Genomic DNA, 17,244 nt, shown 5'->3' on the forward strand with positions numbered 1-17,244 from the left:
TTGCAAACTGTGAACTTTTAGGTCCCTCTGGTAAAATGAAATAGAAGAGCTACAAAATAAAATCAAGTCTAGTAACTGAAACCCTGTTATAAAGAACTTTTATGCACACTGTCATTGACTCTTTTACAACACAATGGTGAAGACAGTACAGAAATTATTATTCTCATTTTGCAGATGAGCAAACAAGAAGGGCCTGCCACGATAAACCATGTGCTTTTACTGGATATAGTCTGGTGTTGGGTCTGGCAGCCCATACCATCTCAGTGTGCTCAGAAAAGGAGAGTCTAATGAGAAAGGACAGGAAGCTCTGTTGAAGGTCTTCCCATCTAATAGTAACTGGGCCCAGGTATTTCCATCCCATTGTCGCCACAGACTCATGGGGATGTCCAAGAGAGAAGTCAACCCGGAGCGGCGGTGACCAGGTTCTTGTCTCTGTGCAAGAAAGAATTCAAGAGTGAGACAGACGCAGGAAAGCACAGGGAGTTTATTGAAACTAAAATACAGTTGAGAAGGAAGTGCAGGTGAACTCAGAGATTTGAGTATTTCCAACAAAGTCCCGATTAGGGGTATTTATCCCTCCTGGGTGGGAATTGGTGACATCCCATTGACGTAGTTTATTCATCTCTACCTAGGTGGGATCCTCCATTTCCCACTCTTTCTTCCTTATTTGGTTCCTCTGTAACTGTCATGGCGCCAGGTGCATGATGGGAGTCATAGTAACTGCAATGTAAATGAGATTATAATAACATTATTATTAGCTAAAGGTCAGGTATGGGTCATAGGGATTAGCCTTGCTGGATGAAACTCAATTCTTTTTTCCAGCTGCAGGTGCTGGATTCAGTCACTTGTGTAACCAGCGAGGCACCTCACTTTGTATCCTAGAGGGGGAGGTCAATTCTCTAGGCTACTTACCCTGCCTCTCCATCTCCACCTCTATGGAACTCCATCATTGAACTTTGTGCAGAGCCGATTATTTAGTATTTGATTTTAAAATGAGTGGTTAATAACAACATATGTATCATTATACATGATGATCTATATAATGATGTATCAGAAACTGTTCTAAACACTTTGCATTATCTTATTTAATCCTCATTACAACTCTGTAAGGTGGGTACAATTATTGCATTCATTTTATAGATAGTGAAAATGAAGCAAAGATTCAGTGACTTGCCCAATGACACACAGATTAACAGTGTGAGGGTTAAGATTTTTTAAAAAGAATATGCAAATGTATTACCCTAGTATCAGCATTTCAGGAATTGAATTTATATTCTGAGGGTAATGTAAGCAAAGGAAAGAACTAAAACCTGTTACCTCTCCCCTTTTAATTAGGCCATGAGAAGGAATTCCTGGGGCATCTAAAAATTCATCCTAGTGATTTAAGCCCTTATACAAAGGTGGCTTTGAACTATGCTTGGATGAGCTTTGTCTTAGTGACAAATTCTGACATTAGGTAAGATGAACAACTACAAAAAGGGTATCTGCCCCCATTCTTTCTTCTGTTCAGGTGAGAACAAGGCTTCACTGGATAATGTTTAAATGACCTATTTTTTTCTAGCCCTGGTGAAAAACTAATGATGTGTTTTTCATTTTCATCCAGTTCTTCCTGGTTTCATGTATATGCATTCAAAAGGTGAGTGAAGCTGTGAAGTACTGTGTGCAAAGTTCTATGTGCTCCTCTCAAGTCTGAATCTAAGTATAGTGGACTCCAATGGCATGTATGTGCTGAGCAGGGATCAGCATACCACTGTGTCCAAGTTTTCCACTGCTGTCCATGGCTCACACACTTCTCTGAGGTCAAAAACAAAAACAAACAAACAAAAATACCAGGGTAGGTGGAAATTGTGATGCACAGCTCCTTTAAAGTCTTGCTTAATCAGAGATCAATATAATAATCAGATTTGCTCAGTGCCTCCCGATTCACACAGAACTCACATGTAATACCATTTTTATAAGCCAGGAAGTGGAAATTAACTAATTTAACTTACACAGTTGAGATTCAGTCAAGTTGAACTCCAAATTTTGAGCTAGCTCTGTCTCTGACTCCTTCTTTCTTTCTTTCCACACTTCTTCTCTTTCCTTCCTCCCTCCCTCTTCACTACCTTCCTTTTTTAAGGACATGCTATCTTTGATCACCTGAAGAGAATACATCATTGTGGAAACTTATACAAAGGTGCTTATTTTCCATTTATTATCTCAAAATACACTTTTCATGATCTTAATGCACCTCTAAAAATGGGAAGTAATCGTAGCAAGGCCTAGAGAAGAAAACATGAGCAACAAAAACAATGATAATCTTTTCCTTTTCTGCTGGTTCACAATTAAGCAGCACTGAGGGATGTTTAAATGGTCCTTTTGTCTATGCTTTTTGGCAGGTGTGGTGATACTTTGGATAAATTAGGAACTTTCTGCGTATGGATAACCTCCAAATTCAACATAACATTTCAGATCAGTAGGATTAGGTTATGGTGGGATCAATTTTATTTATTTTTTAATTTACATTTTGACTTTTAACAGAATTTGGACAAGTTTCACAAACAGAGTTATGGCTGCCAAAGATACCATCACTGAATAAGGACAGTTGGCAGTTCTACCCACAGATTCGACAAAGTGTGCTCCTGCCCTGGGCCTTTGCCTTTCAAGACCCTGAGTAGCATGCACATATACAATTAAATTTATTAGGGGACACATGGTCACCTCTGTCACGAGGGAGCTGGTGCTCAGTGCTGAAAGCACATAAAACATAACCCTAAATATCCACTCTTAAGAATAACTCTGTTCAGGCCCCAGAAAAATGTTCCACAACAACTTTTGTTCTTGAAATAGCACAGTGAGGTTTTTAAGGTATGCTGCTGCTGATATAGCACATGGACACTGGTAGGTGTATGGATGATGTAATGGACGGCAGAGGTACTTATTTAAAAAAAAAAGTCAAATTAAAAGTCAAATCCTTTCAGACAGCAAGAATATTAATTAAACAGCCTTAAATAATAAGCAGTGTTTCCGAGTAGTACCAACCATCAATTTTCTTGCTTCTCTTCGTGATCCAATCCATGGTTCTGCTGGAAGTCACACATTAGTATAGTGTTTGCATGTATTTGAATATGGTGATTGAGGAATATTTTGCAAAATTAAATAACTAATATTACTGTTAAAATAATAGGTATGTAGTTTTAACACATGTGAAACATGATCCTGATTCTTTAAATTGACAACTAGGTGAACTTTGAATGCTAGATTTGCTAATAGATTCCTATTTTATTAAAAATTAAGGCAAAATTAAATTTTCACTTTCAAATGATAAAAATGTTAACCTTTTTACAAATGTTTTTTATTTAAATGTTGGTATTCATAATCATAATTTGTAGCTAAAATTTTAATTCTAATAGATAACTGAACCATTTGGAAGAAAATAACTTTCAACCACTGTAAGAAAGTAATTTTAATTCCCTGATTTTAAAAATTTAATTTACATTTTTGATGGGAATATACTCAAATTTTGTATAATTTGAATACAAAAATCCTTTTTTAGTATATGTGCTGCCAAAGCGAGCACATGAATATACAAATCCTTTATCAGTGCTGTCCAATGGAACTTCCTATGATGATGGGAATGTTCTATATCTGTGTCATCATATACAGTGGGCACCAGCCACATGCGGCCACTGAGCACTTGCAATATAGCTAGTGCCACTGCAGAACAAAACTGAAGTGGGAGTAGGTATGCCACACAGGATAGCATAATTTCAGATCGCTGCTGTCACTGGAACACAAATTATGTGACAATCTTCATTATAACAATATATCAGTGATTTTAGTAACATAAAGGGAAAAATCAATGTTATAAATGGAATAAATATATGGTAATGTATGAATTATGTATATATTTTATTACGTATCTATACAGCCAGACTACCAACAGGAAAATCTAGATATTCATAATATATTCAGTTGTCTTTAATATTTTGTTGACTTTTGTCATATAAACACTATAGGTTTTCTTACCTTTCAATATTGTTGTAGTTGTCAAGGTGGGAAGATGTAATATATAATAACTTGCTAAACTGAGCAACAACTTTGTAATATTTAGACAAATGATGAGTCTCCACTTGTATTCTTACCCCAAGCCCACCAATGTTTGGCGCTAGCCTGACAGTACCCCAACTCTGACCAGTCATACTGTTAATGTCACTATTGTCTCTAGAGAGCAAGGAATGTCACATGGTTGGACTAAAATAAAAAAATCTCCCTTGCTGCAAAAAGAAGTTAAAGCAAATGTACCACTGGGAAGGTTCCAACAATGTGCCTTCCTTAGAGGAAGTCCAATCCATTCACTCAATAGAGGCCTTCCATTTGGGTTCAACACTGCCTTGGCTGGTTACCTGTAAGAGAGAGCAAAGAAACAGTAGTTGTCAGGAATTGCAAGGGAAGGAGCTGCTGGCAAAATCCCCATCACTGTTTACAATGTGGATTATAAGTTAATAAGGGTAGAGTCAGTTTAACATTGTAGTGTTAGAGAACAGACAATAATCGAAATTCATTGACCCTCCCACTAAGCTTTAAGTAACGGAAGGGACAAGATACCTTCCGGCTACCCGGGTAGCAGCGGTAGGAGTCCCTGCAGTGCTTTCTCTCTACTGGTGCTTCACCCAACAAGTGCAGCCACTTCCCACTCACACCACCAAGCCACCTTATATATTTCTTTCTTTTTTTAGTATGTATTTTTATAACATTTTTTATTAGTTTCGGGTGCATAAAACAATGTACTAGACATTTATCATTTCTATCCCTCACCACCTTACACATTTCTGTGTCTCTGGGTGCTCCATCCCTAAGGTCACCCAAGGATTGAGTCCTAGTTGCCTGTAACCTGCTCATTAATACACCCTATATTGACTCCCCCCCCCCTTGCTCTCCCTTTCCCATTCTTTGTATACTTCTTCCTGGCATTGCTTCCCTAATAAAGTCCATTTGCCCTTAAGTCCTTACCTCCAGGTTTGTTTCTGGAGAGCACAGCCTAAGACAACCTCCAGCACATAGCACAGTGCCTGGGATACAGTATGGCCTTAAAAGACACTCGCTGAAAAAATTAACATTCTTTGCAAATGAACTCCTACCCTAATATTAACTTCTTCACCCAATGTAAATAAGTTCCTCAGAAGTGACTAGATTGACTTCTACCTCATTATCTGGATCGCCACGAATCTACTAGGATAAAAGCTGCAATGGAAAGTACATCACCACTCAAAGAAAGCAAATTTGGGTTCCATCATAATGTACACACCACCTCAACAAAATGGAAAGCCCATGTGGCAGACTGGATCATCCTCACTTGAGGATCCTTTTGAGGCATGTGACTCCCCTTTCTCTATATTTCGAATGTTCACTTTGCAATTAAAGATAAGGGTCAACAAGTACATATTTGGGGGAAGTAGTAGTCTGATGTAAGGTCATATTAAGAAGTAATGATTAACTTAGAGCCTTTCAAAGAACACTTCTGATAAAGACCTAGTAAGTGGAATTCCTGAAGAAAGAGGAGCGGTTGGTTGGGACACCAGAGGCAAAAGTTGTCTAGTCCCTAAATGTGCCCCTAGGGAGGTGACAGCTGTAACATATCCTTGCCTGTTGCTTCTGGGGTCCAAGGGAGACAGGTGAGTGTGGGATCGATGTACTTTTTGGATCTTTATAATTAGTACTAGGGGAAAGCAGTGTGAAAGAGCTCTGGGGGCACACCTGCATCACGGATTTGCCTTCTTGCCCATTTCATTCATTGCCTGTGCTAGAACACCGTGTTACTCAGAGCCCAGGCCTTCTATTGCATTGTTGTCTGGGCCTGTCATCTACAGCTGTTTGGTGCTGGCTCATTATGCTTATTCCGAGAGAGACAGAAAGATCGCTGTTTATTTTTGTTGTTGTTGTTGTTGTTGTTTGGTAATTTTACAAAGTGATCCTCTTTACTGAAACATTTGAAGCTTTTTAAATTCACTATTACAATAGTCATCCCATACCCCAAATGATAAATATTTCAAGACCTTATTGGATTCATACCCACACCTCTTCCCCTTTTCCCCAACACTTTGCCCCACTGACAGAAACCACAGGTTACGTCCAAACCCTCGTTTCGGTGTGACCGCCGCCTTCCGTGCACTGCCCACGGCTCGCTTTGATCCACCCGGACCAGCGAGGCACAATGAAGCCGCAGCAAAGTTCCGGGGCTTAGGGCCAGGGGCGCATCTGTCCGCGGGGACCCAGGGGCGAGCTGACGCGCTGCAGGGTCGCGGCGCTCGCAGCGCCCGCGTCTTCCACCCGCGACCGCCAACTTTGCTCCGCCCGCGGCGCGCAGCAGCCCAGAGCCCTGCGGAGCCTCCCCGATCTCCTGGCTCTCCTTGCGCGCGGAGCGCGGGCTCTGTGCCTTGGGGGTGCAGCTGGCCCTGCTCGGTGACACTGGCGTCCGGCTCCAGGTGCGGTGGGAGCTGCCTCGCCGCCCCCGCGGGGCCGCGGGCCGCTAGTTCCGCTTACCGTTCTCACCAACTCCTAGCGGCTCATGACCCGGTACAAACTTCTGGCTGCGCCGCAGCCCCTCGCACGGCCACCCCCCCGGAAGCCAGCCACAAAACAGAAGACGCGGCTGGGGCCAGGACGGGGAGAGGGTGGGAAGCCGTAACGCCGCTGTCCTCCGTGCAGGTGACGAAGGCTCCGCGGCGGCCGCCCCCAGCCCATCTCCGCCGCGGCCGCCGAGCGGCAAGGCGCGGGCCTGCGGGTCTGGGCGCTCACGCCCCCTAGCGGGCCGCGGCGGCGCCGGGCGGCCGTGACGTGGGCTCTCGCTCAGCCGGCCTGCGGGGCACCGCCAGTCAGTCTGGGAGCAAGCGCCCCGCGCGGAGCCGGCGCCGGCTGCCATCCGCGCGCCGCCGCCCGGGGGCTAGGCTCGGAGCTGCAGGCGGAGAGGCGGCGGCAGGACGCGAGCGGCCACGGCGAGGGCCCGCGCCGCCGGCTCGCGTCCCGAGCAGGAGGAGAGCGGCGGCGGGTGCAGCCTCCAGAGCGGAGGGCGGATTTTGACTCGGCGGGCGAGCCCTCGCTCCCTCTCGCAGCAGCGCCAGCCGCCGAGGCGGATCAGAAGAGGGGCGGGAGGACCGGGACGCTCACTCCCGGCCCCGGGAGCCGCTGGAGTTCGGACTTCTGCAACTGTTGGCACTTTGGGGACGGGTTTTGTGTTCGGCTGCTGACCCTTCTCTTCTCGCTGCCTTGAACCCAGAGCTCCCGCCCACCCCCCGCCGCCGGGGAGCGGCCCGGAGCGCACTTGGGAACATGCGGAGACTTGGGACTTGCCTGGCGACTTTGGCCGGACTTTTGCTGACTGCAACAGGGGAGACGTTTTCAGGTAAGCACGGCCACTTCTGCTGTCGCCGGGGGCGCGCGGGCCGGAGCGGGAGCCCGGGACGCCAGGCCCGCCGGCAGCTCCTCGGGGGGGAGATCCAGACCCTGGCGGCGGGTCCGGGCCGGGGGCGCGGCGCGCCGGGAACCGCGCCCGCGGGGTAGGCGGCGCTCGGCGAGAGGCCGGCGGGTAGGGCGGGGACGTGCTGGAACCGCGGCCGGCGGAGAACGGGCCGGGGAACCAGCCTGCGAGCCGGGACCCCGTCCCCGCCCCGCCCCTGCGCGGCCTGCGCTCGTGCCCCGGGCGGACGGCCACCACTCGGAGTCCCCGGCCGGCTCCGACAGGAACCGCAGAAAACTTTGCCTGAAGTTCGGAGCTGCAGCCTCGGGGTCGCCGGGGGTGGGCGCTGCGCAGTCCTTCCGACCCAGAGCGGCGGCCGGTCGGATCGCGGGTGCCCAGCTGCGCCCGCCGCGATCGCCCCGACCCGGCAGCAGCTCCAGCGGCGGCGACGATCGCTCGGCACCCTGTCCTTTCTGCCGCCGCCTCTGGCCGGTAGCCGCCGGTGACCCGGGTTTGTCCCGGAGGTCGCAAGGCAGTTTCAGAAAGCCAGGGCAAGCGTCCCTCGTCAGTCCCAATGGGAGGACCCTGCGGCCTCGTAGGGAGTGGCCGGGACCCCAGGTCGCGCGTCGCCGCGACCCCGTGCCCACCGGGCTCCACGTCCTCACCCTCAGCCCCCAGCGGAGGGCCGCTGGCCGGTACCAACTTGTTAGCGTAGCTCCGCCGCCTGGGGGTCCCAGGTGGGCAGGAGAAGGACTGGCGTGCGTGTGAATGGGGTGTGTGTGTGTGTGTGTGTGTGTGTGTGTGCGTGCGTGCTGTCGCGCGCGGGGCGTTCTAAGCCAGGAGGAACCCCTCGCGGAGAGGACCAGTGGAGCGGAGTCCGGGGTCAGGCGAGCGGCAGAAACCCCACAATGGTGTTTACGGGGATTATCTCCGTGTCTCCAGCAGTACCTGGAGCACACATGCGGATGGACAGCAAACGCTTGCATATTTGCACACTTTATGTCTCATGTGTATTAGTTTCATTAAGGTCCACCTACAGTGATGGCACTGGGCTGTTGTTTTCTTTTCTTTTCTTTTTTTTTTTTTAATAAACTCGGTATTTGGCCTTAAACTTGGGTTGCAAAATAGGTTTCCATGTTTATTCGGGAGGAATGAATAAGTTGGACGTTTTTTTTTTTTTAATTTGATGATGGAGACTTTCATTGGTAGTAAACGCATATTTTAAACATTGGAGATGTTTGGCTGTCTGGCCTGTGGAGACATACAATACATTTTTACTTTCTGGAGACAGGGGAACACACAGCCACAGAATGTGTTGCTGAGCTGCAGGACCACAGTTGGCGGCAGAGATGAAGTTGAGCTTGTAGTTGGCTGATTGGCTCAGTGCTGTGAAACCCAAACCCGTAAACTTAGAGAAATACTCTTTTCCTAAGGTTAATATTTCCTTAACTGTCTGGTAATTGCACTTGCTCCAGAGGATTTAACAAAATGACACACTGCTGTCTGATATAAAATTGGTGGAGATTTTGGCCTGTGTTTTCTTATTAGTGAATTATGGAGTAGACTCTCCAGTTTTAGAGCCTTACATAACTCATTAATATTAAAAAGCAAGTATGAGGACCTTAGTGATGGTTTTCTCTTTATTAAGATCCATAACTCCCTGACTGGGATTTGTTTAAAGTTAAACTGTGTCAAATAGCATTTGGATAGATTTTTAAGTTGTTGCAAAAGGGTGGAAAAATATTTATGTAGCTTATTTAAACAATTAGTCCCTCATCATTAAAAAATTATTTCAGCCTGGGTAGCACTGACCTGTGTTTTTGTTAAGGCTAATTTAAATTACCAATCTAAACAAAAGGGACCCTTACTAAAATTAGGCAGATTTTTTTTCCCCCAAGAGGAAATATATCTGTTTGAGTAACCATACCATTAATTGAAATGTGCTTTCTTTGTATTTGGAAAGCCAGAGTTGTCCCAGTATGTTTGTGGGTAAAGGAGAAATGAAGGGCAATATCTGAGAGATTGATTAGAAATGTTGAAATTTTAAAAATTCAAAGTTAGCAAATTTTGTGTGTGCAAGGATCAGATATGTTGCATTGCATTACATTTTTCCCCCCTCCACTTTGCATTTTAGGTAGTACAGATGTGAGGCACTTAGTACTTCGGGAAGGTTTTTTTTTTTTTTTTTTTTTTTGTATATTGGGAAAGTTAAGTATGATTATGAGTGACATTGACATTTCCTTTCATGATTCTTCTGGAAATTGTGATAACTAGCTGCTTTTCACCTGATACGGGAATCAATTTTAAAGATAGAAGAACTAAACTGTAAGCTTCTTGAGGGCAAAGTCAATTTTTTTTCTTCTTGGTTCTGCATAAAACACTTAACATAGAGTTTTAGACCTAACAGTCACTCACTATTTGCTGAATAAATTATTAATGTGAATCCTGATCATATGCAAACATTCAATTTGTGCATGAATTGACTGATACTAGAGTGTAAAGTGACTTGTTAGGAGTTAGACTTGGCTTGCATATTTCCTTCATTTGAAATGAACAGTTTACTTAAGGGTTCTCTTTAGGCCACCCAATGGAGATTTATGTAATCAGTGAAGGTATTTTTTGTATAACTAAGAGTTATACACAAGGTACGTTGCTATTCCCCTTCTGCAGTGCTCCTAATTCTCATATCCTCTTTTGGAATGGGAATAATTGTTAATTAATCATTTCTGGAAGTGTTCTATGTGTAATTTGAATGTCAGACATAAGCAATAGAGTGCTAAACTTATTGGAAGGAGAAAAGTAAAGAATTAGGTTTTTGGTCCATGAGGACTTTATTTACTATAAACATTCTATGTTAAAAATCACTTTCCATTTTTATAATTTTTCTTTTGGTAGGCAGACTATTTGGAGGATCACTTTCTGCATTCTAGGCTTTTAATTATTATTATGTTGTGTTTTTTTTTTGTAAAATGGTATATAAGTAAGATGTGAGGAAGAAAGTTAAATCATTTTACTTTTGATTGAAATTCTGTTTTCCATAGTGAGAAGCCAAACAGCTGGCAGATCATTTCTCTTTGACCCAATTTCTTAAAAGCCAAGTTATAATACATATTATACAACAAAGTGTTTAGTTTTACATTATATTGGGACAGGTGTGTTAAGTTCTGTTAAGCCAACTTGGGTTTGCAGAAATAGAAATACAAACAGATTGGCCCCTTTGTTTCTACTACAGTATTTGGGATAGATTAAACCTTAACATAACCTTGTGAATTTGGGACTCTTGTTGAGGAATTTATTTTTTAAATAAAGGTTTAAGGACATTTGTGGGAAAAGAGTCATACTCTGAATAAAATCTGTAGTTTAGTTAGCAGTATTGTACCAATGTTTAATTCTTAGTTTTGGTAATTTTGTTATGGTTATGTAAATATTTGGGGAAGGCAGGTGAAGTGTGTCCTTGAAATCTTTGTACTACTTTTGCAACTTTTACTTAAGTCTAAAATTATTTCAAAATACAAAATTTTAAAGTACCCTTTACAAAGAGTGGGAATAGATTTGCTTAGATAGATTTGTTTAGCAGTTTGATTTATTTTTTCTTTTTACATCTTTATGGTGCTTTAACTAGATTAATAATATGAGAATACTTCAAATTTAAATCATTGAGTGTGAAAGAAATATGCCAAGACATTACTATAACATTTTTGGTGTTATGTGTATGAAAATAAGTATTGCTTGAGTATAATAATTTGTTCTAATCTGGAAAATTACAAGTTTTAGTCTCTCATATTTTCAGTTATTGTACAGGTTTTCAGAAGAGAAGTTACTTCCATAATAGTGACATGTGGATAAGTGTGTATACAGTATAACTTGAGTAATTCTAAATGAACTTCCCTTAATGAACCAGTAATTTGAATTATATCTTCAGATTATAAAAACCCTATATGAATCAAGCATAGTCTTTAGTTTTGGGAATAGTGGGTTTTAACATTTAAGTATTTCTGTGACAATTCTAAAAAAGTTGATGGTTTTATTTACATTTTTCATAGTTCCCTAATAACTATACTACAGTCTCGGAATTGATAGGCTGTATATGTCCATTTTGCTAGAGAAACTGTTTTGGATTAAGTATTGTTTTCATTCAGTTTTTGTTTTAGATTTTATTAAGTTCTCTGGAATGTGCAGGTATTATCTAAGTATCTTAAGGCATACTTTTCAGTTAGGGTGTCAGGCATTTTAATAAGTAGTTACATACTTTTTCAGTAGTATAATATTTTTTTGTAAGGGTGGTGTCCACCATGCTTTTAACATTAATTCTAAAATTCTTCTTTGAAAGCCAACTTTCCCACAAACTTTCATACAGTTTCATATCTTAGTGTGCTTATTATCTTTTTGAATGCAACATATTAATAAGCTTATTTTGTAACTGAGAGAAGGTTTAATTACTATGTAAAGTTTTTCAAACTCACCAATGACGATTTTAAAAAAGATACAAAATAATATACACTTCCCATCATAGGAAGATTGAGCTTCTCTCGTTCCTAAAATACTGCCGTGGTTTTCAGTGTACTCATCAGAAAGCCTGTAGCTACAAAAAACTAAAGAGAGAAAAGTAAGTTGGGTGGGGAACAGGAAAGCTTTAGTCATCAACCTTGGTAGTCTGTCGTCCCCCCGCCCCCCAACATCAGTGGGACAGCTGGCAAGGCCAGGGCATAATTAAAGGATGGGAGTGTGTGAGAGAAAAATAGAAGGAAACAGGCATGAGAAGGAAAGGGTTGTGTGCTCCGTTATAAGTAAAGTAAGTTCTGGCGATCCCAGCAGGGGACTGTCGCTGTCCTCTTTGCTGTTACAATTGGGACATATGGTAAGTTAAGGGAGGCTAATAAAAAGAGAGACAAAATGTGCAGGTAGATCAAGCTGACATCTACTCCTCAGTGGCTTCGGTAGCCTGGGGGAGGGCCTCTGGGTATTGAACCAGTGTCGATGGTGACCTGTGTTTAAACAGGTGCTTTTCACAACTTAGTGTGCCCCAGGATCACCTGCAGTGGTCCTTCCCAACGCTGATGTCTACTGCGAGCCATGGTGATTCTCAAGTGGGAGGTCCCTGGAGGGTCCCATTGCATCCCCGGGTTTGTGGCCAGCTTTTGAGAAACGTTGTTCTAAAAGAGTACGTAGTTCTCCCAGTGTTTTCCTTGGACCAGCAGCAGCAGCATCTGGGAACTAGTTAAACATGCAGACTGGGGCTCTGCCCAGACCTACTGAATCAGGAACTTAGGGGTGTGAGCAGCAGTCTGGGTTGGAACACGCCCTCCAGGGAATTCTGATACGCCCTGAAATGGGAGAACTACTATTCTAAGAGCACCGGGATCCTCATCCTGCATTTCCAGCCTCCCTCGACAAGAGCTGCAAGAGAACTAGGGGTGACAATATAACTCACATTCCTGCAGTTATTAGTCTCTTGATGAACACTGCCGAAATGATGAACAGATTGATGTGACAGTGCTTTGAGCCTCCGCCTGTTAGGTGAAGCCGCCAACGTGACATTTCAAATAATAGACTTATCTGGGGTGATACTGGATCCAGTCAGTTGTAAAACTAAAAGGAAAAAAAAATTTTCTGTAATCTTATTTAACCACAATATAACGTTTTAATTAAATTTTGCAGTGATGATTAGCCATTGGAAAATTTTCTGGGTTGATGTTGTGTGTAGAAGACATTTGTTGGCTCGTTGTAAGAAGTACAGAGCCCAATGTGCCTATCAAAATAATGCCTTTAATTTAAGTAAATATTTATTGAGCACTTACTGTTTGTAAGTCCCCTTTTCTGGCGAGGGAGCATTGAGGCAATCATGAGCAAAGATAAGACAGATCTAGTTAGCAGACTTTGAAAAGTCATCTATCTATTAAAAGTTTTAAAATCTGCTGAAATGGAAAGAAAAAAAGGACTTTCTTAAGAGAGAACTGGGAGTTAATATACATAGAATTTAGAATTTTAATGTGGAAATGTGAAACTTTGCCTTTGGAAATGAACTCAACTCCCAAATAGAAAACAAAAGTTTTCATTATACATCTCTTTAAAGTACTGACAATGTGTATCCTAAAATAGAGCCTTGTTTTTCTGTTATCCACAAAAGACAATCATTGCATCTCTGTCATTTAACACTCCAGGCACCTGAGAGCTATTGTGATGTCATTTAACAGAGTATCTTGAAAACGTTATCACCAGGCTTCGGGAGAATCAGTCCAGCGTGCTTTCCCCAGGCAGGCTAGCCTCCGGCTTCCTGCTCCTGCCGCTGTGCTCCACAGCTCATCGCTAGGTGTAGCTGCGTCCCTAACCCCACCTGGCTGAGCCAGGAAGGCCCAGCCTGCCCTGTGGAAGGCTCCCTGGATTCTCACCGCTGGAGGAAGGCACGCTGTGAGTGACCTTGGTCTGTCTGTGTGTCTCTGCCTCCACATCGTACACTTAACTCTTTAGTGGAAGTTGTAGTGACACTAAAAGTAGTTGTAGTTTGTTGTTCAGCACTGACCCCAAGACAATTAGATTCCTCTGTGGTAATCTTTCTCTTCTTTCTTTCTCTCCTCCTCCTGTTCTGTAACATGTTGCTGCTATTCTCTATATAGCAGTGGAACTAGAAGCAGTATGTATCTGCCAACTAAGTAAGAGTTCCCGTTTACCTTGGGGGCCTTTGGGATCAGGCCTGTTAGCAGCAGACCAGAAAAGGCAGTGGAGCGAGTGGCCGAGTGTAGGCGCACAACATCCCTATGAAGTGGCTTGTGCACGGACTGTGCTCACACCTGTAAGAGATGACTTCTACAGCTCTGTCAGGTTAGGTATATAACTCAGGAAGTCATTACAATCCGCATGGCAATCTGATGCAGTCAGTTTGCCTGCTTAAACTCACGACTAATGAGTCATTAAAAACTTTATATGAAGCACAGTGTTGGGTCCTGAGTAGAAAACAAGGAGAGGGTGGAAGATGTGCTAGAAGAAGGCTGTGTGTGGGGACAGAGCCCCAGAGAGCAGTTTCCAGGCTCTCGGCCTCACGTGGAGGGGTGCCGGCTCGGGTAGTAAATGGCCGTCAGCTGTGGCTCATTGTCCGTCAGGTCAGTTGTAACCATTGAGCCATTGGCCACTAATATAACTGCCGCGGCTGTGTTGGGGAGTGAGGAGAGTCGAGGGAAGTAGGAGAGTCGGTTGGTTGGCAGAAAAGCAGACAGCCAGTCTCACGTCGTGTGAATCCAGCCTCCAGTGAGACTATAATGTTGTGACTCCCCTACCTATGGCTCCGTGGGTGTTCCTTTTTGGCCTCACCATATCCTGTGTTGGGGATATGTGGGACCAGAGACCCCGCATGACACCCCGCGTGACACTGTGTCACTTAGAACTGGAGCTAATTGCGGAGGGACTTGACCTCGCAGGCCAAAGAGCAACGATTGCATAGAAAAGAGGGAATGCGAGAAGAGTTTTCAGAGACTTGTCTAAATGGATAAGATTTTAGAATCTCTGTTGGAGGGAAAGGTCACTGTTTAACAGAATGGTTTATTTCAAAGTACAACGGCCTAAGCAGAGGCAAGGCATTTACTTTTCATGGGCTGCAAAACGTAAAAGCTTACAGAGCATCGGTTTGTTTTCAGATGGTAAAGATTCATTTTAATCTCTCTTTCCTATTCAGTATGCAGAAAGCATATTTATTGCATAAAATGAAAAGAATGTTTTAGTTTGGGTGACGGACGCCCCGTTACTCCTCCCCTGATTCCAGCAACAGAATAAGAAAGGTTTGCAGACGGGCTTCGGACAGCCAGTGAAAGGACACTGGGCCACACCCATTTTACAATCCATTTTTGATGGATCCTATTTGATCTTTCTTGGAGTAGTTTGAGGTACTTTAAATCATGTCATAACCACATGCTTGAAATTAACTCATTTTTTTTTCTTGCTAGATACAAAATTATAAAGTGGTCTAAAGCATTCCTTTTAAAATAAATGCTGATAATGTATAAAAACAAATTACTGAACAGTGTTTAGTTTGTAGTAATCATTTAATAAGTATTTGTTAATGAATAAATAAATGATTGAAGTTCCCTTGGGGAAGAAAAATATCAAATTACTTATGCTTATTGCTAATATTTTTTCTTTCTATCAAGTTTGATATTTTTAAGCATTTGTAAAAACCTTAACAATAGACTCAGGTTGTAGGTTTTGTTCTTGGTACCCGTGGCACTTTGTAGGCGTGTAAGAGATTCAGTTGCTAAATTTAAGGGAAAAAGTGTTAACTTTTATTAATTAAATATGTAAAAGTAAACCTGTAATTTTATCATGTATAGTAAAATTTTATAAATCATTTATTGCCAGAAACTAGAATTTTGATATAATACTGATCACTGAAAAAAGAAATTTATTATATGAGAGATTTTTCATGACTCCTGGGGGGATTTGATTTCATCACTGGTATATTAAAAGAACTATGGTATGTCTAGTAACAAGGTTCCATAACAGGGAATAGTAGATATTATCTCTGCAGTTTTTATTTCTGATGTAGAATAAAATTAATTATACCTACACAGAGCTCAGACTTGATCATGTTAATATCCGACACATCTTTAGTATAGCTGGCATGTTCTCATTCAGTTTTCATTGAGTGTGGTACTCTGAGGTAATGAAATTTAATAAAAAGAGGCTACTTTGACAACTGTCTCATAAACTGTCTCATAAACTGTGGTCTTTACTTCTCTACTAGTGTTAAGAAAGCATCTGAGGATCACTACATGCATTTTTACATACCAAACTATAATTGACTGGACAATATTCTTTTAATGAAGCAGAGGTTTTCTGGTATCAGAAGAGAAAATTAATTGTGAAACAGGTAATTTATAGAAACTTCTGTTTCATACCCATTTTCCAACTTGGTAGCCTCTAGTAAATGTGATATGAGTCAGGAATTTTTAGGATATTATAGTAAAAAGGTAAAGACAGTTTAGAATAATCAGAACACCAATGACTTTAGATCTTTAAATTTATAGATATGAGCTGCATTTTGAGATGACTCATTCAGAGAAGAACATGAGACAAGATGATATTGGGAAGACTATTTTCCAGGACTTATTACTTTATCTCATGCTCACTGAAATGAATGGACGCTGTAGAATTATTGGCCTTAGGGGCCCCATTAGCATGGGCCAAAAGCTTGGCATTTTGATTGTAGTAATTCTTCAAATACTCACAAACCTCAAAATGGGCACACCAGTTTGTTAAAGCACTTGAAATTCCTACTACTAGCTCATCATTTTGACCAAGGAAGAAAGGTGCTTGTTGAAGTGCCGTCTCTGGGAAAGGTGGCTCATTAAGTCATCTTAAATATGACATCCCCAACTAGCTGTCACCTCGATAAGTTGACATCCTTAGATGTCAGATTTCTCACTCGTGAAATGAAGACATTTAATTCAAGGATCTATGAGGTCTCAATCGCTTAAAGAGTATGAGGCTTGTCATCTACTATACCTTAGCTCAAATTAGTTTGTCAGATAGACTGGTGTAAGAGAATGAGACCTGGATCAATGGGTCATTTTTGATAGATGAGGATGGGAGAAATGTCTAGAACATTGGGTCCGATCTGAGAGAATGCCTGACACAGCATGAAGTTCCCTGTTAAAAGGAAGTGGGTGTTGAAGGGCTGTCTGAAGGATTTTTGATGCTTCCCACACTTGCCATCGACTGGCTCCACACAAAGGAAGATATGCACCAAGGCAGCTCACTCTTTTCCTCCATACTTGAGAACGTAGGTGCCATGCACGGTGCCACCAAAGGTGCTGTAGCCA

The 17,244-nt window shown here is 42.7% G+C and overlaps 2 protein-coding genes across 10 annotated transcripts in view; one reads left to right on the forward strand and one right to left on the reverse strand.

The window, feature by feature from the left end:
* Positions 1–466: 466 nt before the first annotated feature.
* LOC308510092 (uncharacterized protein) lies at positions 467–6,901 on the reverse strand (the record flags this gene model as incomplete). Of its 2 annotated transcripts, XR_013995299.1 has the most annotated exons (3): positions 467–720; positions 4,285–4,385; positions 6,523–6,901. XR_013995299.1 is itself a non-coding variant. In XM_081079021.1 (2 exons), 2 exons carry the CDS (start codon positions 6,899–6,901, stop codon positions 4,363–4,365), a joined length of 402 nt encoding a protein of 133 aa, XP_080935147.1. In that variant the 3' UTR covers positions 467–4,362. The 2 variants fall into 2 exon arrangements, 1 of the variants encoding a protein (XP_080935147.1); XM_081079021.1 differs by having other exon boundaries at positions 467–4,385.
* PTPRM (protein tyrosine phosphatase receptor type M) overlaps positions 6,842–17,244 on the forward strand; it is an 824,073-nt gene continuing 813,670 nt past the window's right edge. For 7 of the 8 annotated variants that reach the window (XM_081079013.1, XM_081079015.1, XM_081079014.1 and 4 more), the window contains exon 1: positions 6,850–7,381. In XM_081079013.1, coding sequence (XP_080935139.1) covers positions 7,309–7,381 — 73 coding nt within the window. In that variant the 5' untranslated portion in view covers positions 6,850–7,308. Of the gene's footprint in view, positions 7,382–17,244 lie in introns of all 8 variants that reach the window. The other variant, XM_081079020.1, reaches the window with a different exon arrangement.

This window comes from Rhinolophus hipposideros (genome assembly GCF_964194185.1).
Source record: "Rhinolophus hipposideros genome assembly, chromosome: 17".
NCBI classification, from domain to species: Eukaryota; Metazoa; Chordata; class Mammalia; order Chiroptera; family Rhinolophidae; genus Rhinolophus; species Rhinolophus hipposideros.